Genomic DNA, 23,592 nt, shown 5'->3' with positions numbered 1-23,592 from the left:
CAGTATTATTATTTCCCATTTGCAAGTCTTCCATTTACCAAATAGTTGTTTATGCCGACACTTTTCACTTAGTTTGACATGGCATGACCTTGAAGCCGAACGTTTAGATTTCAAGCCTCTCCTTCAGATACAGTACCTTGTCACTCCTGATTAGTTCTTAAGCTGACTGACACTGCTTCTGTCTGACTGCAAGAATTAACAGCAGCTAAAGGGAATACCAAAAGAGGCAAGCACTGTGGGATTTGCACTGTAGTAAAATGCAGTTCATCCCGCAAGACTGGGGAAAGTTTCGTTACTTTCATGTCTGTGCTCTGGAGCTAGTCAAAGCACATCAAACTTTAAGCTTGGTTTTAGGATACATCATCTCAGCCAGGAGCACGGTCGGAAGATTCTTCCTATGCAAATAGCTAGAAGGGTGTTCCCATGTTACATTCAAAGAGTGTACAATCTGTGTTCCCATGTACACAAGTCATTAAGCTGTATGTCTGTACGGTTATTCACATGCAACATGCAACGAGTGTACAACCCCTAATTTACACAGGTTTGCTGCCAGCAGAAGGAAATGGCTTCAATGTAATTGTCACTGAGTGTCACTGAAGCAATTCCCTTTTATTGGGAACAAGGCAAGGCATGCTAGGTCTGCTGCGGTTCCTGAAACGGTTCCCTACCAAGGTTTACATTCAGTAGAAAGAACTGAGGCAGATAATGGATGATAGTGTTGTTGCTGTCATTTTTCCTGCACAGGGCCTCACTTTTTTTAAAACCAAAACACCAGCTTGAATCATAACTATTGAAAGTTCCTCAAATGTTGCTCCTGCTGCTGGCAGTGAGATTACTAAGCTTATGTTAGCAATGGGGGAACCAAGACAGGAAAAGAAGTAAAATCCCACTCACTGAGCTGTATCAACTTGAGATTTCAGCCTGTCTGGGATTTGCTTTCCCATATAAAACTGAGCACATGTAATCCGTTTTATAGCATACACATTTCTCATCATGCTCCAGTCTTGCCCTATTAACAGTCTTGCCCTCTGTGCTTCATTCTGTCTTCCACCTACTACTCAAGGAGATACTCCTCACTTCTGCACAAATGTGTTCAGCTACTGAAGGGGCTGCCAATAACTGTTAAAGCAGTGCTTTAACGTAGAAAAATGGGACTCAGCTTAGACTCTTCTAGCTTTCCCAGAAAGTGGTGAACTATGATCTGATTCAGGAAACGCTCTTAGTGGATTGGGAAGGGTGGTGGATGGTAACATCGCCCTTCCTCACAACACACACACACACGGCTGTCAGCTGGTGACAGGGCTGCCTGTTACTGGTTGGCATCCATCTGCTGCTTCCACCAGCCAATCTGCTCCCCCTGCCCTGCCGTCAGCGGCCTGTCCTGTGCTCAGCAGAGACAGCTGGGGTAGGATATGCCTGCTGGCCATGGAGCAGTCTGTTGCTGACTAGAATGGTTGCTGCCAACTGTTTAAAAGTTTTCTAAGTCATTTTTTAAACTTTAAACAGCATAAGCCACCACAGTGAAGTGCTGATGACAAATGACTCTCTGAGAAAATGACCTAGGGTCCTTCTTCAGAGTGAGACACTGTGACGTGAGACCGTCCTGGGGAGCCTTTAGGAGCTCTTGCGCCATGGCCACTTTGCTGCATTGGCATAAACTCACATGAAACCCTCCAATGCATTTCAAAGGAGGAATGGGGAACAAATTGGAAAAGGGGTGGCGGTGGAATACTGCAAGTGTGTTTTTCTCTCTAGCCCTGCTTTGGAAAAATATTAACGAGGCAGTTCTGGTGAACCTGCAGACATGAGTAAGAACTCTGTATCGCCTGTCAGATAACAGGCAAAGACTCACAAACACAGAGCACTCTCTTTATGAATGTGGTTGATGAATAATGTGCTAAATGCGTTTTCCATTCGGAAAAGGACTGCAAAAATGCTTTCTTGAAGCAGACAGTGCCTGAAGTTCATGGCCAGTATCTGAAAACAAGCAGCAGCACATCATGCTCACAAGCCAGAAGAAACCCACTAGAATTAAATTGCCCCAGCTAGTTCTGGTGAAAAGAGAATTCTATCAAGCCCAAGAAAGACGGTGCAAATGAAACTGCCATCTTTTGGGGAGGAAACATTAGGTTGCTCCTTGGGATGGCTGCCTCCTCATGAGCTAATACAGAAAATCACCACACAAAATGATCCCCTCACAAAATGGCCGCTCAAAAAGATGGCTCGATCTAAATGGTGCACTCCTTTAAGAAGATAAAAAGAGCTTGCAGGGTCAGAACAATGGCCCATCTAGATGAGCACCCTGTTCTCGCAGTGGCCGACTAGATGCCTGTAGGAAACCTGCAAGCAGGACCCATGCACAAGAGCCCTCTCCCTTACTGATGTTTCCAGCAACTGGTATTCAGAAACATTAGTGGCTCTGACCGTGGAGGCAGAGCATGGCCATCATGGCTGGTCCATGGATAGCCTTCTCCATGAATTTGTCTAAACCTATTTTAAAGCCATCCAAGCTGGTGGCCATTGTACCACATGCACACCGAGTTTCCATACCATTCTCTGACATCCCTGCACCTCCAGTGGGTGAACTTCTATCTCGCTGTGCAACCGATGAGGCATATTGGCCACCAGCCACTGCTGTCTTCTGGTCCGAGCTGCCTTGCGAAGGAAGCTGGTGCTTCAGGGCTTCCAACCTGAAAAAAACCACAAAGGTAAACAGACAAAATAAGCCAAACGAAGAGAAAGCCAATAAACACTTTGCATGGCAGAATGCTCCATAACACCCAAGCAGCTTCACTAAGGATATGCTTGCACTGGCAGATGTTGGAACAGTTTGCTCTGTATATGCTGACAGCAGCTTGTGCAGTTCATGTTAGTAGTGGCCCAGTTCAGACATTATGGGAAAGCCACAATTTGCTAGTCAGGGCCGTGTCACAGACTCTTGGACCCGGAGGCGCCAGCCTGCGAAGGCAATTGGGGGGGGGGTGTCAATGTCACACGTGTGATGTTCTTCAGCAATTGTACGGTCCAGCAGAATTAGAAGTGCATCAAAAAGAGACCTCTGCCGAAAATACTAACAACAACTAACTCTGCCCCTGCAATGCAAATAAACAAAATAGTACGGTTATTATGGAGTGAAGGTAGTACATTTGTATTTCATCTGGAATTTTCAGAGCTGGAACAAAAATGAGGCATTTGTAGCAGTTTATAAACACTGTTTGGGCATGCAAAGAAAACCCCACAAATTAAAGTTTAACACTGAGCATCACATGCCAGAGTGAAAATCTTTTTTAACAGATGTATTTGAACATTTCACAGTTTAATGGTTCCTGCTGCTCATTCTGGTTTCTCACACTGGGGATTCTGGCTATAATTGAGTTGAACGCTATCCATGCATTCAATGTCGTAATGAAAAATAACCCTTCTCACCATATGTAGTTAACCTTTTTAGGATTTGACCGTACTGACTGGCATTGGGTGGTGGAGTCCCAGATTGATTGATTGATTGATTGATTATAAATAAATAAATAAATAAATAAATAAATAAAAGCTGAATATTATACTAAAGATTTATTCCATGTTATTTTAAAAAATCAATGAAATATATTTTAGAAATAATAAAAATATTGTGAACTTGTATCAGACAGTATGAAGTGATTCAGTGTGAACAATTATCGCCTTGTTCAGAAGACCTTAGGATGGAGAAGGTACCTTCTTCTGACATCATCTAAGTCTGGAGATAGTACTGCATCCTTCCAGGTGCTTGGCAACTCACTTGTTTTTGCAGTCACAGGCAGACAGCAAAAACAGGACTTTCCAAGCTCCTAAAGTCTAGCTGCCATACATGGCTGTTGAGTTATGTTCACCTTGAAGAGTTAAATGATGTCCAGGCCAGCTACAAAGAGAAGGTCCAAATGTCAGTATTCATGAGGGCAACGGAGGTTGGTTCATTGGGGCAAGTGGGGCATCGTCCCACAAATCTCACTTGGCCATCAGCCAGCCTTCCACCTTGACTGCCTTATTACTTAGTTGTAAGTCCAGGCAGTGGCTCTGGCTGTCAGCTTCCTCCTAGCACCTCAGTCTCAGTTTTGCCCTTGTAGAACTCAGCTGGGAGGATGGGGACAAAACTAGAATTCACTGGCTCCGTCTGTCATGACTCCAATTATTGTTGTCCTTCCTTATTTCTGCCCTGCCATTCCCAATCGGCACCCAACCAGATATGGGTGGATACTGCCTACATGCTTTTTTCTGATGCCACAATAAGTGAAAAGGCTAGAACCACTCTCCGCCACCCTTATAGAAAGCTGAAAATTCTAGACAAGGCCCTGGAATACCCCTAAGAGACCTAGACCTCTAAGCCCCCTCTCCCAGTTACAACCCTGCTCTAGGGAAAACCGAGGTTTTGAATGCATTTACTTAGATATTTACCTTTTTTTCACTTACCCACAGTGCCTTATTTGCTTTAGCTAGCTAACTCTCATTCTTTCCCTCTCGCTATTAGAGCACATGCACCAAGGAGCCCTTGTTTTACTGGTTTTGTTGTTTTTGCCTAATATATTCTACAGCATTAAATTCAGTATCTTGCATACCCCACCCATCTGGCTGGGTTGCCAAATACGTGATCTTTCCCCTTCCCAAAAGAGAAACTTTCAGATGTGTCATATGCTAGGTCAAGCATAGGCCTGAATGTCTGTACCAGTCCATTGCAAATTTCCAAGACCTGCTTCACCACAAAGTGAGGGGAAGCCACAATCTAGGTGGTAAATTTCAAAAAGGGCTGTCTGTTTTTTGCATACAAATTCTCATTCCACAAGTGTGTGTGTGTGTGTGTGTGTTCTTAATGAACAGCTTTAGCTTTTTTTGCTTTAGATGTAAAAATGTCTAAGGCAAGTACTATAAATCTCATCGAACCTCTGTCATTCCCCCCCCCCCCAAAAAAAATCTGGGCTTGGCTCTTTTTCATTAGCATTCATAAAACATCTCATAAACGTCGAAGAAGAGTGAATAAGCAGCACGTCTGTGCGGAGCAAAGATCATAGGAGAGGTTGGCTCTGGGAAGTGCGTGTGTACCATGCAGTATAGCAAGGTTTCCATAGAGACAGCCAAATAGACCACATTCATTTTAAGGCTTTTGTGTTGAAGATAATGAGAAGCATGAAAGAGGGAATATCTAGAAGCAGGGAAGACTGCATATTGTTGGACCTCAAAGTAATGTCCATGACTAATTGGCTTTTAATTAAGGCTATTCCACTATCAGTGAAACGTTTAGCTGCAACTCGAGGCAGCTGCTACTAGCGTAAAAACTGAGATTAGTTTGGCTTGTTAGCCCAACTGGATAAAAAGTACATTTCTATATATGCTTATGTGTTTAAAGAGGACAGGACTATCAGTGGCTGGGCAGTGGTGTTGTGGGAAATGTTGCAATGCAGAAGCTGATATCATGGGGGTCCTCATAGCCCAAGAATTCCATAACAATGTCCCAAAGGGTTGCAGGCAGCTCTGTCTGTCTATCTATCTATCTATCTATCTATCTATCCATCTATCCCATAGAGTGAACTGGCAAAGGGTGGTGTAATGGTTAGCCTGCTGGACTTTGTTTATGAAGACAAGACTTCAGATCCCTGGTCAGCTATGATCAGATCCCTGAACAGCCTTTGGGTCAATCATTAACTGAGCCTAGGCAACCTAAAAAGGGACTGTGTGCCAAGTCAGGCCTGTCCTCTAATTGCCCAAGTTTCCTACACCAAGAATGGTCACATCCATACAATACATTAAAAGCATGTGGCTTCCCCAAAGATTCCTGGGAACTATAATTTACCCTCACAGGGCTACAATTCCCAGCACGCATAACAGACTGAGGTTCCCAATACTTAAATTTAAATGTGCATTAAATTTATGGTGTTGGTGTGGCCAAACACCACTTCAGCAGATGACATCATTGTTCTTGTTGTGAAAGAAGTACCAGAGTTGCGTTCCCTGTATTCCCTGTCCACTATACCACTGCCCTGGGTTGTTTGCCTCCAGCATCTTGTAATCTGAGTAGCAACCTCTGAATAAAGAGGCTCAGTTTTTCCAACATGCTCTGCTTGTGGCATCTTAAAGCATTTGGCTGTTGGAAACAGAAAGCTGAACTAACTGGACCTTTGGTCTGATCCAGCCAAAGCCAGTAGGTGATGTGAATTAAATTTAAATAATGTCACAATCCAATGATAGTTTTCCTCCAGTCATTAAATCTGAGGATATTGGTTTAGCAGTTCTTCTCTAATGGAAAACTGCTCAACTAAACAATTACTTGCTTAATACTATCACTTCAAAATAGTTGGTAAATTGGTTTCATAATGAAGCTTGAGGGGTGCTTGTGTCTACCAGGATCTCCCATCTCTAAGACCATCTCTAAGGTGAAATAATTTATCTTCTGCAAACCAACCACAACTGGTGTAAATATTATTCAAGGCTTCATCCCCTCAACATCACAATGTTCTTGCGTTGCTGTGATTTCCATAGGTCAGCCTTCCCCAACTTGGTTTCCTCCAGGTGCATCAAACTTAATTCCCATCAGCTCTGGCCAGCATTGGCCACATTGACTCGGTTGATGGGATGTGTAGTCCAAAAAATCAGGAAGGCATCAGGTTGGGGAAGTCTGCCCTTAGGTCCTTTTTGTGAGTGAGTGAGTGAGTGAGTGAGTGAGTGGCAGACAAGCAGACAGATGGTGGACTGACTAGCATTTCCTCTAGAAATAAAAACATTTTAAATTTTCAGCCTTTCTATACAGCATCTTAAAATAGAGTTAAATAGTGCTTTTTCGCAGCAAATTAAATGCAGAGCACTTGAGCCTAATGGATTTATTTAAACTGACTAGACCTGCTGGAATTATATTGCCTTCTATAGTAATAATACTCTGAGGCATACTTCCTGCTCTTTGAAAGCATTATTCTCTGACAAAAATGACCGTATTGACTTCAGCTTTCTTCCACAACAGAATCATTTGTTATATAACCTGCACAGATCTCTAGAGCACTATATGATTCTCACGCATACATTATAATGCCTTGCAAGGCTAACATCCTATGCTCATTTACTCAGAAGTAAGTCCCACTGTGTTGAGTGGGGCTTGTTGGCACGTAAATTGCATAGAATATTCCATTATTAAATTCTACTGTGTGTGGTGTAGTGGTTAGAGTGTCAGACAAGGACCTGGGAGATCAGGGTTCAAATCTCTACTGGACCATGAAGCTCACTGGGTGACCTTGGGCCAGTCATTGCCTCCCAGCCTAACCTACCACACAGGGTTGTTGTGGGGATTGAACGAGGAGGGGAAGAACCACATATGGCACCTTAGGCTCCTTGGAGAAAAGTGTGGGATACAAAGGAAATAAATACAATAAAAAAAGCAACTCTTACATAGATGAAGCAACAAGAGCCCCCTTCAGATGCTGCTAACTCCCATGTTGTTGTGTTGTTGTTGTTGTTGTTGTTGTTGCTGCTGCTGCTGCTGCTCCCTGTACCAAGCGCTATGCTGATGTTCTGCTTGTCCCCTGACATACACTGAACAATGGGATGTGCCAGATTCTGTGGAAACATTTGGGCGTACAGCTATACGGGCAAAGACCTCCTCCTTACAGACATCTGTTCTACAATGAAACACAGGTGCTAATACTGAAAGGGGCTCTTGTCTATTTCATGGTAACTCCTGCTTTTAGAACCCCACGGGGTTTTCATAAATTTAGGAGGCTCCATTCCTCTCCCCACCCATTGCTTCTGTAACACCACCCATGCTTGACTGGATCCAGGGTTGACTGAAACTGATTTTCTGGTTAATCCCTTCCTCCTCCCTGACACCTGGCTATTTGGCACTTCTGTTCTTAAGCCAATTCATTTTTCCCCCTGCTTGAAAAGCTGTTTAGACCCAGGGAAAGAGAAGCAGCTTTCTGACTGTCTCAAGGGCCAGTTTCCAAAACTGCCTGGGGAGAGGGAACCTAACAAATTAGCAGCTAGCAAAATTTAAAGCTATTCGGCTGGATCCTATCCTTATTTCCGTAGAAGTCTGAGAAGTCCACCATTTTTTGTGTTATGTAGCATTTTACAGAAGAGCATGGTGTTATTTCATTCTCCTCTAGGAGTCACTCTGATATTACTTTGATTACATTGTGATAAATTGCTTCAGAGGTTTTTAAATATCCTGATAAATGGGTCTAAAGAAAATAAAATTTAGGAACAGGAGAAACATTTCATCATTGCGAGGGGCATGAGAAATTTGTTACCATATAGTGCAGCCGTATACAAATTAGCTCTCCCTAATCTCAACACAACTATTCATGAGCACATTCTTCTTAGAAACCAAATCTAAAGCTAATATTTAAAATCGAGCATCCTCTCTCCAAACAGCACTTGCCTGGCTCAGCCAATGTGTCTGCTGCTAAGCATATCATTCAGACAACGATTGATAATAACAGGGAAGCCAGGATTTTTGTTCCAATGCCTTCAAAATAATTCCATTCCATTTTGCTAATTAATGCATTGCGTACAATTTATTGTCGAAGCCTTTACTTCGATTAAGGTACGTGTTACAGTTCAGTGAGTTCTCCTATTACAGCTAATGCACTACTCCACAAACTGGTGAGTAAGAAAAATCTGGGGAAGTGTTTCAGTGCCTAATAGATACACATATACTTCTGTCTAAACCCAGGGTTCAATCTATATTCCTCCAGAGGACTACTCTTGGAGACTGGCATACTTAAGTACTGCTTATAAATCTTTAAGTGATTATGCCTTAGCTATGCCACAAAATGGCTGCTGCGGTCTTGCATGAGGAAGTAACAAACCACTGACATTCTCTCCCTTGCTTCTTCTAATAGAATACCCATAAGAATGGGGTTTGGGTCTGAAATTCTACTTAGACAAGAGAGACAACTGCTCTAAGCAATTAATGAACGGGTTTGTAAATAAAGCTTTCTATTGCTTTCGCGTTCATTTCTCCCCCCCACCCATCTGGCTTTGCTTCATTAGTAAATGGAGTCTTCTTATATTTCATCATCTGTCAAGGATGGAACCAAATTAGAAACATGTACCTTACAGACCATGTAGTGGTGATGAAACCTACCAGGAGCCATTTGTTATTTTTCAAGGCAAGTCTTGGCCAATTTTTGGCCAAAGCAATGTAGACATTCCTTAATAAATAATTAAATTAATGGTCTCTATATCATTGGTCTAATGTATTTTGGTATGATCTAACTGGGGATAGGTGAGTTAGTGCTCAAAAAAAGATGAAAGAGAATTTGACGTGGAAATGATGTGTTGGAAGGGTGCTTATGCTAACTGCTTTCAACTTGGTTTTGAAAAATCCTCATCTCCAGCTCAAATACAAATCCTTTCAGGAGTACATTTCATCCAGATTCTGTGGAGCCTAGCAGACTGTCAGAAACCAGAAACAGATGGTAAATTATGTAGCAATATCTTGTCCCAGGATTTTGTTTGTTTATTTAGGTTTTTTGTTGTTGTTGTTGCTGCTGCTCCAGAGTTTGGAAACAGAGAAGTCGGAAGCAGAACTAGAGACTAACCTAAAGGGGGTGGGGGGTGGGAGAGAATTCAGTTATAATGGGGAGTGAGTACACTCAAAGTACTTCCAATTTTACTGGGTCTTTAAATATATTGGACAGGCAGAATAAATTAAATCTAGTTGAAAAATTTAGATATAGGAGTTGTTCGAATTCGTTTAAACTCATTCATTTCAATTCATTCAATTCATTCAGTGCATCATTAGCTACTGTTGGTGAAAATTTGCCCCATTATATCAGTTTTGAAAACATGAAAACAGCCTGTTCTGTTCTCTCCAACAACAGTGGCCCTATAATATTATTCATAAGGGTTAGCCACTGTCACACAGTCAAGAGATTTCAGATAAGAACTCATTTCAGGCTAGAGCCATTAAGTAGGCTGTGCTGTAGTGAAATCACATGTGATTTTTAAACATTTGTCATGTTCACAAAGGTCAGGAGCTGAGGAGACATGTCTGCCAACCAGCCCACTTGCTCTCAATTCTGCGTCTTTTAACCAAAAAGTAAACATTATCTAATCCAAGGTATATCTTGCTTATCTGTAATTACTATGTTTGGCCCCTGTAACATAATACAGGCCAGCATAGAAACTGAAATAGGCCAAGGAAGTCAGCTACAGAACTACAGGCAATATCACTAAGGTAGTCATCAGATTAAACAGATAACAACTTAATTATTTCCTTGTAACATTTATCTTCTGCCTTTCCTCCAGTGAACTTAGGGCAGCACACATGGTTCTTCTCCTTCCACTTTACCATCAGAACAGCCCTGAAGCTTCGGCTGAGAGATACTCATGACTGAGTGGAGACTCGAACTTGGATCTCCCCAGACCATGTCTAACTCAGCAATGGGGAACCTGTGGCCCTCCATTTGTAGTTGGAGTTGGCCAGCATAGCCAACGGTAAGTGATTATGACCGCTGTACTCTAGCAGCACCTGGAGAGCCACAGGTTTCCGGTCCCTGCTCTAACCATTATATCACACTATTAATCTGTCAAACACAATTTTTTACAACTGTTCTAAAGAAAGAAAAATGCATACTTTCTTTTTCATGATGCACACAAGTACAAGAGGCATCATCTGAGAAGAGGAATTCCCCCTTTTCTCACACGTATTGGTACGTACATGTACTTGCATTAAATAGTACTGCTCATTTGATGGCACCTTTTTTAGTTGATCAGGAATATTTAATGCATTACTCTAACAAACCAATCAACTATACATTGCTGCCACATTGACCCACGAGCAACATTTGCAGGGTTAGGGCAACACATGAAAGCAGACGTGGCCGAAGAAGATATGACCAAGTCACAAATGTGGATATAGGCTTTTTCTTTTTTGAATGAAGAGGGCAAAAGATGAGGGGGAGCAAGTTGCAAAAACCTTTCGGAATCACAGTAGATTACACTTGACCAGAGGCGTGCCTAGACAAGGAGATGTATTGGTGTCTCCAAAACCAGGAGAGACCATGACCAGAAACTCAGAAAGTTTGCTTTCATCGCCTTTTGCGTTCCACCAGTGATTTCCTCTGCGGCCATTGGGGTTGGGTCTGCCTCCCCTCCTCTGTCGTCTACTTGCCTGCCTTTCTGCCTCTATCTACTGCTATCCCTTCTGCTTCCTTTCTCCCTCCCTTCTATTTTCCTCCTCTCTCTCTCTCTTTCTTCCCTCTAAGCCTCTCCTGATGCTCCACTCACACTTCTAATAGCACCACTGGTCAATTGGGGAGGGGGCCCAGCAGGGCTGCTGCGACGGCCTACAACAGCAGCCAGATTCTTTTGTCTAGGCACCCAGAGGAACCAGCACACCAGGTGCCCAAAGCAGCCGGGGAGCAGCCCACAGAGCAGGCGGATGGACTCCTAGTCCCTCCAAGCCAGTGCAGAGAGGTGCAGTTTTTGTGCCCCCCCCCCGGACCTGGGCCCTTGGCAGGGGCCAACCTGACCATCCTCTAGGTACACCACTGCAAGTGACAGTATATATCTTTGCGCATCTCAGGGTCACAGTAAAGGGAGCAGTCAATAAAGCAGAGGGTGAGCTAATGCAAAGAGGAATTGAGCAGGAAGAGGAAACGGTCTCTCATGCACTGACAGCATTGAGGAGTCCACTCACACAATCCACTGCTGAAAGTGGGAGTGAGAGAAAAGAGGAGGGCCTTATCCCAGGCTTCAGAATCCCATTAAATTATTCTTCAGGGGTGCCAAGAGTTCTAGCCAATTCTCTGAATTTATACACTGAGCAACTATTACCATAACAATGGAATGGATCCATGTGCCAGGTGCGCATGCCAAATGCACAAATCACGGTGTTGATAACGTTGCTATGTATCAGCCATAAGACATGCTTTTAAAAAACACTACTTTTTGAAGCCTACTGTTCAACGCAACCAAGAGTCAGCCTTTAATCCTTGTTGAGAATATTCCTGTCCCTGGATGTTTTTTGCTCTCCTCACCCCCATCGATAAAATCTGACATGGTGCCTGTCCTGCAGAGTTCTAATCCATCGTTTGCAAATATGTGGAAATCACAACTTCCCCTGATTTGAGTTTGAGCTCAAAATGGTAGAATCACCATGAATTTAGGAACTTATTTTTAAAAATACATTTTGACAACCCTGCAAGTTCCCAGACACAGCTTTTTCCTGTTTTTCGGTAATTTCCTCAATGGATATCCACAGGAAAAGAAGGAAACATGGATGAAAACAGAAGAACAACACTCGGAAAAGGGAAGCCACAGTGATGGGAGGAAAACCTGAAATAAATGTAATTCAAGCTACAAATCACAGGTAACATTTGATGCAAAAGCAACCGATAAAGCTACATCACAATACAGAAAGGAGAGAACTACTTTTTCTCCCAACATGATATATCTTATCTTTTCTGAATACTGCATTTCCTTTCATTTTTAACTATGGAAAAATGAATGTGAGCATTCTCAAAAAAATGTGTTGTTGCATGCAACGAAGTCATTGCTTGAGTGGAACAACTTCTGCTTCCGCAATGGAACACCCTCCTTTCTCTGCTCCCTTTCTCTCTCCCCTTTGTGCCCTCCCAATCATCCCTGGGGTTTTCCCTAACCCCACAAAGCAGATTTTAGAATTCATGAGTTACATGGGGGGGTGGGGGTGGGAGAGGAAGGGGATGTTCACCTGTAACGACTTTATTGGATACAACCCTGTATGTTGGCATTTTGAGTCTATGCTTTCTGGTTAAGGTAGTCACAGTACTCACTCACATACTCTCAACAATTACAAATCCCAATAATCTCCTGGGTCCACATACAGAAGACCGGGGCCACTAGAGAGGGGCAGGGGTACACAGGGGAGATCACATAGTTTAATGTATGTAGATGGGATGGCTCTTATGCCTGCCTGCTCAGTAGTAAGTCCCATCAAGTTCAGTGGGGCTTTCTTCCAAGTAAATGTGGACAGGACTGCAACCTAAATAAGCTGTAAAATAAAAAGTTTTATTTTATTGGACTTCCTCTTTTAGGAACTATGGGCTGATAGTTATAACTGCCCATATAACAACATGATTTACAAGTAAGCAAGTTGAATAGGATATTATGTAAATACAAATATTTCACAAGAAATTATGCTTCTGAGGAGGGAAACTGCTGTCTGTAACTGAAGCCAGCTGTAAATTCATTTCCTTAAGGTATTAATGATGCCATCCCATAAGCATTCAGAAATCTGGATTCCATCAGGAGGGTCGGAGGGAGGGTGTTTAATGTTTGTCCTGTCCAAAATTAGGAAACACCAGAATGAACACATCATTCTATAACTGATCCTAGTTCAAATCTAAGGGGGAACTAGCTGACATTGAATTTTAACTTCCATTAAGAACTGTCTGATGGAAATCGTTAGTTATAGATTGACATGCCTTGTAAATTAATGGAAACTTTGCAGGTTTTTTTTGTTTGTTTAGTTGTGAGGTATCCAGGTTTTTGACTGAAAAATTCTAATTAAAGTGTTTAATTATTGGCAGAGTAAGTGAAGGCGCCACCCACATACAAGTCTGCCACAATCTCCTCTGAAGACCCCTTGCATTTGGATTGCAACTGCTTCATTTCAAACACTGTTGGCGACAAGAAAACAGGAGCACAGCACAGACTGCAGTGAGTCACCTGCTGAATCCTGCATTATTTTTCAATGCAAATTATTTTAAAAGAAATAATAATAATAGAAAGGAACATTACTGGAGTGCAAAGCTATAGCTAAAACATGAGTACTCAAAACATCTGCCTGTTTACTCGAGCTCTTTGAAAAGTTAGGCTGGATCAAAGGATAGCTCAAAGGGTATCATTACTGTTAAACACCAACAACAGATTGGCAATAGGTTTTTCCCCCTCAGACTTAGAGAAAATAAAAACACTAAAAGCTAGGCCATACCCAGTATACCAGGGAGTACCTTAGTACAAAGGCTGCTCTGTCTTTGTGTATCAAACCCACAAATTCTGTGAAAAGGAAGCAATTACATGGCAAGAATAACAAAGATTCTGCACACAAAATTATTTATTTGATGCACTGACAATCCCAAGGGCTCAGAGCAACAGTGACCAGAATCCAAAAAACCAAAGGCAGTTTGGGTAGGTGGGGCTGGCCCAGGGTCACATTCCTCTTCTGTACTTCACTGCTCTCCTGCCCAGACCTAAAGGTCAAAGCTCAAGCTAGGGAATCTGTGTTTTCTAGAGAAAGTGGTTTCTTTTCAGGAGACAAAATTATTCTGACTGCTTGGAGCCCCATCTTGTTTACTTAATTATAGACCATTAGTGAAAATGACCAAAGTCTGCCATATTTGAGAGAGAGAGAGAGAGAGAGAGAGAGAGAGAGAGAGAGAGAGAGAGAGAGTTTCTTGATTTATAATTCCATCCACAATATGGTACCCATATATATCCACATGAGGTGCACCCCTCCAAGTTTACATGTGTTAAATCACCTCAGATAAATTTCTCTAAGCAAAATATAATTGGTAGGCAGTCTGTTTAAGTAAGCTATGGAGCTCAGCAACAACTGCTACAGAAAACAGATAACCATTCTCTTGAAATAAAAATGAAATAATGAAACAAACAGGGAAGGAAAATCCAGCAAAGGACACTGATTCTGAATGCGAGGGGAAATGTGCCGCTTTACATTCAATATTTGCAACCACACCGCTGAAAAGTGTGATTCATTGCCACTGTTCCCTTTTCAAATGGTTTTACCAGATATCATATATCATTCTGAAGTCATTTATCAGCTCCCATTTTCTAAAGGGCATATTATGATCAAAACTACAGCATTCGTCTAAACCGATTCCCTTTACAATTATAAAAAACCTGAACTGCTACATTTAATGGGATGCAAGTATTTCTTAAATCTACAGAGGGAGAAAAGGTTATAGTACCGTGTGTGCTACAATTTGGTTACTCTTGCCTTCTCTCCAGTCTATAAACTAATATGTGGTGGCAAATCTGAATACCCTATAACATATATTCATGCTGAATGAATTTGCAAATAAATCCGACAAATGATGAAAAATAAGTAAGCCACAGATCTCCTAGCTGCTTTTATAGGTACATAGGAGAAAGGAAAACTTCAGCCCTTCCCTCCTCCTCATTTTTCCAATCTAAATCAGCAACAGATATTAGTATCCATATATTTTTCACTGTTGGCGAATGGCAGTCTGCAGGGGTGGGGTGGGTAGGTTAGAGCAGCTCCCTCCCTCCCTCCCAAACTGCCCTAGGAAGTAGATTAGGGAGACTGAGAGACTGGCCCACCCAGTGAGCTTCATGGCTGTCAAGACTGAACCCATAACCATCTTTCAGGTCAGGAGCTGAACCAGTGAGTCACATTCAAGGAATCCATGGAAACACATCAAAGTCAAGAAGACTTGCCCTGCCACAATTAAAAAAACAACACACCTTTTATTACCCTCTCCAGGAGGGTCCAGTGCCACCCTGGGTGGGGTGGGGGGCAATGTAGACTATGAAAAATACTTCACTACCAGGAAGATGTTCTCAGCTGAAGTTCTAGCAGTTCACCACATGGGGAAGCCACACACAGAAGCAGACATTGCCTGGTTCTACTCCCAATTGCTGAGGAGGAATATCAACAAGGGTCTGTCACTCTAACCAGTACATCAAATGTGCCCTTCTTTGGGGTTTGGCAGATTGAATTTTGTTTGAAAATGAGCTGTCTTTACTTACATAGGGCTCACCCTAGCTTTCCAGGTGGCTTGTACAATTCACAGAGTGATAAAAATAGAAACAACAATCAAGATTTTAAAAAAATATATACACCACACAGCAGGAATGTACAACAATGAGAAAATCAGCAGAATCAAATAAGATCAAATAAAAAGGCACTTTATTTGGTGCATAACATTGCCTGTTCTACACCTTGCTCAGAGAACTAACACAGCAATAGCTCTCCATACCAAGCGATAATATTCTAGATGGTGAGGGAAGTGTCAGTTTTGCAATTTAGTTTCTTCTAAAGTCAAAGATGTTGTCAGTAGTGGGGGTTGGACAGCACAACAGAAGCTTCACTTTTCCCTCACACTTTACTTTAGAATTTGAATGTTAACGTTAATAGGATTCCAAGAAAAAAGTCTCCTTGCATCTGCATCTCCTGCTAATTATTTGAGAGGTTGTTTTGCCCCAAATAAATTCCAACTTTTGAAAAAAGGGCATATTCTTCATCTACAGTAAGAAAGGAGGCTACAGCATAAGGAAAACCCACAGTGAGGCAATGTAATGGAATAATTATGTTGGAGAAAAGATACAGTAGGGATAATAATAAGAACATCAACAAATGAAATTACCAAAAGAGCTAAATTAAAGGAAGTCATGTATCAGTCTATGGTGTTGGTGAAGGGCTGCTGATATATTATCAGGTTAATAGTTTGAGCATTGTGATCTGTGTTAAAGGCTGTTCAGTAAGCAATTTCGCAAGTTCATGCAATCTTCCCACTATAGCTGTTCTAGCCAGCATGATACAACACTACAAGGACACATAAAGTTTAATGGCGGTGGATGGGAACGTACAAAATGGTGGCCCCATACAGGATGGAAATCGGACATAAGTTATTTATTTTTTGTTTCCAGCTTTACTTGCATCAGGGGACACTAGACAGCCAGCTGTTCGTAGTTATTAGCTGAATAGACAGACCACTTCCTCTGTTTACAGTATCATAATAAACCCAGACTGTGATCTTATACATGGGGCTGGAGGGACCCAAAGGCACTTTTTTTAAAAAAGAAACTATATATTATAGAGCTTCCAGGCTGTTTCTTTGTTTTCATGGTCCCACTGAATAATAAGAGTTATACTTACATTAAAGATTTGTATTTATTTATTCACAGAGACTGGACAAACTGACTCACTAGTAGCTCTCATCAGACTTTGGGAGACCATTATACACAATAATGCATGCTGATGTAGTGGTTCATAGATTATGTACTGGAAATGTTTAGGATAGCTACCCCATAGTGTATAACTTTTCCCTAAAACATTATTGCTGACCGTGTCTCTCAATTCATAAAGGACTTACCATATACTACACCCAGCTATAGATGAAACTGGTTTCTTCCATGTGCTTCCACTGAAATCAATAGACTTATCCTAAATATAATGTGGGTCATTCATTACGAATGCTCAACTCACCTGCCATGAAATAATATATCTTTACTTAACTCCTGTTCTATGTTGCAAGCACAGTCAATGGAGCATCACATAAGCAATACTTCATAACCAGCTCATCTTGAATGTTCACAATAAGCATTAAATATCCCTGTCCCACAAAATATAACCCCTCTCCATCACCACTCCACCCAGATATTATCTGCAGGGTTCTGCCATCATTGCCAAGAGTTTAACATGGGGGGAAATGACCATATATAAACTTGTTTCAAGATGTCTAAAGGCAGGCTCTAAGGCCTGGTTTGCATACAATGACCAACATGTATATGGCACTTGAAATCATTTGTGTACAGTGGCTCAACATGCAGATTTGGCAATGCTCATACCATCTTGCTTTCCGGATGTTTGACGGGGTATGAAGACTGCTTGATCCATGTGGCAAATTGCTGCACATGAACTAGGCACGCTGTGGTAACAGCTGCCAAGGAGAGATTCCTCCATATGGAAGCCATAGTATGCAAGTTCGCATTGTGATTCTGAAGGCATAGGAATTCAGAACTGCTCCAGACTAACAACTCCAGTGAACACAGCAGCAAATGCACACACCCTGCTGAGGTTTGGGCTGCAACCAGTGTGGGGTTGCATTCTCTTGTGGAAATCCAATTTTAAGAGCCACACATCTATCTACTTCCTCAGGGCAGGACTAAATGAACTTTTAATTATATCAACAGCCTTGGTAACCTTTTGTTCTTAAGGCACCACAGGTGACGATCCATCTAACTAGGGCATGGAAGAACTTAGCCCCATTCACATAAGAGTGAAACCTTATCCCAAACTTCTAAAGCTTGCAATACTTTTACACAACATTGAATTATAACATTAAACCTTCCCCATGCATCTCATTCTGTGCAATCAATAGATTGTTGTGGCACACCAAGGGCAATGTGCAGTGCAAGATTGGCCTCAAAATGTTAGATGGTATGAATTTAGCAAATGAGTTTCATATGCATGCAGGCAACTCCAAATTTATGTGGGGGTTCAAGGCACCACATGCGTTTAAGTGAAAACACGTATATTTGAAAAAGTGTGCAAACACTCCATTCCGCCCACCCCACCCCTTTCTGTGATGTTTTTGTGGTATTTTTGAGTCACTTCAGGGCTGGGCACAATGCATGTATGCGCAGTCACACACATATTGAATGCACGTGAATGGGGAGTTGCCTGTATATAACTTTCAGCCTCTGATTGAGGAAGTGAAAGCAGATGTCAGTTTTAGAAATAATATTTATTTAATTTTACACACCGCTTCACATTTCAACAGAAATCTCAAAGCAATTTACATTTCCTAACTAAAAGGAAACAACGCAAGAAATGCAATGCAAATTTCAAAAACAAAACAAAACAACTTTAAAGACAGCTCCAGATTTTAAGTAACATAATTGAAAACAGCAATAAATTAGGATTGCTAGAAGATGGGTAGGAAAGGGTTCGCCCAGAAATAGCAATGGAACATTTATTCACATTTGAGAAGAATGGTGTGCTATACATATCTAAGAAATAGAGAGGCAGCCACCTTCTAAAGATGGGAAACAGGAAGATACCGTGACTGAACGTCGTGACCATAATGTAAGGATGGCCAAAGCAAATCGTTCCGAAGAAATTAAAACATCACCTGCAGGTGATATTCTAGGAAGTTCAGAGCTTTCATAGAAGTGTCATTAGGATCACATAATCTAAGCCGAAATATATGGTGGTGGTCTCACAACTCCGGACATATCACAGTTAATGATTATCTAGACCTATTTCCATTGGGCTTTTGGCCGGGATATGGGACTAAGACTGACCACTGTGGCTGATTAGCTAAAATCTAACGCCAGTGTTGGCGCTTGTCTGTCTTTGAATACCAGTTGGTGGTAACCATAGAAGTGTTGTTGCCCTCAGTTCCTGCTTTGGGGCTTGCCATAGGCATCTAGTTGGTCACTGTGCGAACAGGATGCTTGACTAGATGACCACTGGCCTGATCCTGTAGGCTCTTCTGATGTTCTTTTGACCTTTAAGGCCTCTCAGCTGCTTTAAATACCATAGATTGTTATATTATTCTGCCTGGTTGGGTGGAGCCTTTCAGGCATTGTGTATTGCAGTGGTTCGGGGCCTGTCAGGTTGCCGGGGGGGGGGGTATGGTTTGATGTCATAACCTTTACACTATGATGTCCCACAGGGTTTTGGCTTGTCCCCCATTTTGTTTTTTAATATAGCGGTACCTAGGGTTGCAAACTTAATTTGTTCCAGAGGTCTGTTCCTAACTGAAACCGTTCTTAACCTGAGGCGTGCTTTCACTAATGGGGCCTCCCATTGCCACCGCGCCGCTGGCACATGATTTCCATTCTCATCCTGGGGCAAAGTTCGCAACCCGGAGCAACTACTTCCAGGTTAGTGGAGTTTGTAACCTGAAGTGTTTGTAACCCAAAGTGTTTGCAAACCGAGGTACCACTGTATCTACATGAACTGAGCTAGCTTATTTGGAGTGAGGCACTAGCAAAATGGGGGCTGGAATTCAGTTCTATTGCTTCTTGCCATTTAATACAAAGGTAGCAGTTGATATCTTTGCCCATTGCCTGGATTCCAGACTCACTCTAGATTTTCTTTTTATGCTTTCCAGACCATTATTTCTGTGTGTGTTTACACGTATATATTAAAAAAATGTATTTTTAACTTAACCGTATCTCTGGATTGTGGGATAACCAGACTCGTATGACCATCATGCTTAAGTCACACGTGACAGAGTTAATACAATAAAGTAAGCTGCCAGGCTTAGCTATGTCCACTTCCCCTCACCTTTGGAGGAGCTAGGTAATCAAGCTTTATTCTCCTCCAGTCTACATGTGAACTTCAGTGTGTGAGCTCTGAGCTGCTCCTTCCAGCCACATAGTTTTAACAAGCCTCTCTTGAGTTCCCATACCAATAAACTAGGAATTTTTACCACTTCTAGCTAAGCTAGCTACTGCCTGGGCAACTTTTTCTGCAGCACATGAACCTGACCTTTGAAGAGTTTGTAAGTAAACCAATTTTTAACATACCAAGCATGTGGTCTTTTTCCTATGCTGAGGGATTAGAAAACTTTGGAAAGAAATTTTTTAAGGGGACATTTTGCAATTCACTTGGAGGAGCGTATTTTGAAGGTTCAACAACCTATATTTCCACGCTTTACTTTGCTGCATATTTTGTGATTTTAAATCTCGACTGTGGTTCTCTCACCAAAGAAGACTTGCCCTAAACAGGGATCTTGGTGCATGCATATATATATATATATATATATATATATGCGCGCACCAACATGGATCTCAAGAATGAGTACCTTAAAATAATAAGGAATTTCATTTTTACATTTAGAAATTATCATTTTGTCTCCTAAAGGAAAGTTGAACCTGATCTTTAAACCTGTTTAGAGGCAGAAAACTATGCATGCCATGGGGGGGTAGCCAATGTCCATTACAACATATTGATTGATATATGAAATATCAAGCTTTTTCTAGCAGATATAAATTAATAAATATGCTGCAAAGAACACAGCCAAAATTATGCAGAATAAATTGCCAGTGGACCATATTTCATCTGTCTACAGAATGTGCACACACACACACACACACAAATATTTTGTGTATGTATGCATACATCTGTTATATGAATAAATATATATATATATATATATATATATATATATATATATGTGTGTGTGTGTGTATGACTCGTTCACACACAGAGAGGGAAATGCACAGAAAGAGAACAGGAAACTATAAACCCAACAACACAATGGAAAGCTCTGGTGCATATAATTTTTTTCCAGTTATTTTCTGAGATGAGTAAAAGAATACATTGCAAATGTTTGTTCTTTCATCCTTTTAACAGTACTAACCATGGAGCCTTTAATCTAAGCAAGAAAGAATTTAAATGAGTTTCTCAAATCTTGAAAAAAAATAAAAGACACGGGGAAGTTAAATATAACCTGCTACTTTTTAAGTGGCCTTTATTTTATTTTTTTAATAAAAAAAGCTGAAAACAGAAAACAAAATGCAGTACTCAAATCAATGGGCTGTTTTGTACAAAACACTAAACCATAGGTTAGTGCTACATGTGTGAGCCAGACTAAGTCTGACCAAAACTTGGGATCATGTACACACACACGAGGCGGGGGGGGGGGGGAGAGAGAGAGAGAGAAAGGGAGGATCCTACTACTGTGTTTACTTTCAATATCCACTAAACCTGGTTTGTTATTATGTACAAACCAGAGCTTGTGGTTTAAATCAAACTTGGATTAGTTGAACAAGCCAGCTTCATAAGCCATGGTTTGGAAATAGCTTGGTTGGAAACTTACAAGTTTGTTTTAAATGACAGTTGTTGCTAAGTAATGACAAGCTAGGATTTGTGGAAGCTGAATGTAAACACAGGAAAAGTCCTTCTGCTGGTTGCTCAGTGGAGGCAGGCTGTGAACAATAATGAGGGGAGTTTAGACCGCACGCAGTTGAGGAAACTATGAGCCACAGAACTGCCATATTTGCGTAATGACACAGTTCATTGTGGTATCAACAGATGCATTAAAAAGAGGTAAAAAATACACTGTTCAATTTATCACATTTATAGTGTGCCTTTCCACAGAAGCATTCCAAGTAGCTCAGCAACTTATTTCTTTAAAAAAAAAAACCTCAAAACTTCAAAAACCCCAAACATCCAGAAAAATATATTAAAAACAGTCAGAAAACAATAAAAATAAACAAATGTAAATTGACAGTCCTGATCTCCAAACAACACACGAGATTCTGGCAACTTCATCAACAGGCTTCTAATCTTAGTGTTTCTTACGTCTGGAAGCGACACACTCCTGATGAACTACTTTGCAAACGGAGGGAGGGCTGCTTGTATTAACCTGCTGAGACATTATTTGAGGCCTAGCTTCAGGCACCTTCAAAGGCTAAGTGGGTGGCTACTGGAGATGGGGCCTCTTCTGTTGCGAGGCCCAGACTCCCAACCCCATTTTTTCAAGGAGGTTTCAGTACTTATTTATTTATTTGGAAACATTATGATTAGTACCACTGGCAATTTAGAACATACATTGCACTTGCAAAGGATTTTGCAAAGAGACTATATTTTACAACATCTCCATAAAGCAATCTTTATAGCATATACCAATTTTTGCCAGCCTGGTGCCTTCCACATGTTTTGGACTAAAAGGAAATCTAGAAGTTGAACAAGGAGGGCACCAGGAAATGGCAGACTTTGGGCATCAAAATTTAAGCGGCGCCCCGAGATGGCAAAAATTGGCACCCACCTCATCATCAGACATTGTTGCGGTGCCCCCTGCTGCACCCTCTCGACTCGGTGCCCAGTGTGGGCAAGTGGGTCGCACTCCCTTAAATGTGCCTCTGCACTAGGTTGCATATGCTGCAAGAAACCTGTAGAAACGATGTCTTTGCAAAATAAACACAGTGGTACCTCTGGTTGCGGACTGGATCCTTTCCGGAGATCCAGTTGGATCCCAAGGTTTCCACAACCTGAGGACCGCTTCCGTGCATGCGTCGAAACCCGGTAAAATACTTCTGGGTTTGCCGTGCACGCATCCCAAAGTTTACGTAACCAGAGGGTTACGTAAACGGAGGTACGACTGTAAATAGAAACACAAACAAGTAAGAGTCTACAAAGAAAGAACTATCAGGCTCCATTTTAAAAACTGAAGGCATTGTCCCTCCAACCTAGAAGGCCGATAGGCAATGCTGCTTCTTTGCTCCTCTGGTCTTATCGTACCATAAAAAAACAGTACCTATGCTTCGAAGATGGCGGGGCTTTACAAGGCCTAGCTATTGTTTGTTACACAGAGACAAGGGAATGCCTCCCCACCAAGGTCTTTCAACTACCAGACTGCCCTCAGCGAAATAAAGGAAACAATCAGCGAACTGTTCTCCACTGCCTCCAGATGGTGCCCCACATCCAGCCCCGCTCTTGGTTGCCCTCTTCTTCTTCTTTGTTTTGTTTTACACACACTGTGCGGTTTCATCATTCATCCTGACTGTTTGATTTAAGTCTCCATTCCCTGGATCAAGAAAGGCCTGGCAAGGGAGGAAGAATGAAAGAAAGTGACACATTGACAGCTTCTTTTTCACAGTAATGAACCAAACTGCACTCTCTTCTCCCCGCCGGCCTTTTACTATCGTCTTTTCTTCCTCTATAAAGGAACCCCGAGGGGACAGAGGGACAGGTTGGGGGATCAGCTCAGAAGTCTCTTCCACATATAATGTTCTGTGCCTCCACATGTGGGCTTCTCCAATGGAGCCCCTGCTGAGCCCGAGGATTATTTTTAGCTTATCTAACTCTTGCTTGTTTCCTGTATACAATAGAAGGATATCTGTTGACAAATGGCATTAAAGTTTCATCAGGGT

The 23,592-nt window shown here is 41.7% G+C and overlaps 1 protein-coding gene and 1 long non-coding RNA gene across 10 annotated transcripts in view; one reads left to right on the top strand and one right to left on the bottom strand.

The window, feature by feature from the left end:
- Window positions 1-14,338, top strand: part of LOC310757671 — a 52,007-nt gene extending 37,669 nt beyond the window's left edge. Inside the window, exons 7-8 of one of the 2 annotated variants that reach the window (XR_014545390.1) lie at window positions 12,221-12,328; window positions 13,530-14,338. This is a non-coding gene — a long non-coding RNA (uncharacterized lncRNA). Of the gene's footprint in view, window positions 1-10,263; window positions 11,187-12,220; window positions 12,329-13,529 lie in introns of those variants that run through there. The other variant, XR_014545391.1, reaches the window with a different exon arrangement.
- The window catches only part of EFCC1 (EF-hand and coiled-coil domain containing 1), a 65,754-nt gene that overhangs the window by 25,091 nt on the left and 17,071 nt on the right, over window positions 1-23,592 (bottom strand). For all 8 annotated transcript variants that reach the window (XM_083603036.1, XM_083603039.1, XM_083603038.1 and 5 more), the window contains exon 3: window positions 2,551-2,690. In XM_083603036.1, coding sequence (XP_083459162.1) covers window positions 2,551-2,690 — 140 coding nt within the window. The remainder of the gene's footprint in view (window positions 1-2,550; window positions 2,691-23,592) is intronic.

Source organism: Podarcis filfolensis, assembly GCF_964270895.1.
Source record: "Podarcis filfolensis genome assembly, chromosome: 2".
NCBI classification, from domain to species: Eukaryota; Metazoa; Chordata; class Lepidosauria; order Squamata; family Lacertidae; genus Podarcis; species Podarcis filfolensis.
The sequence above is the reverse complement of the archived record's forward strand: the minus strand, read 5'-3'. Positions and strand labels throughout refer to the sequence as shown.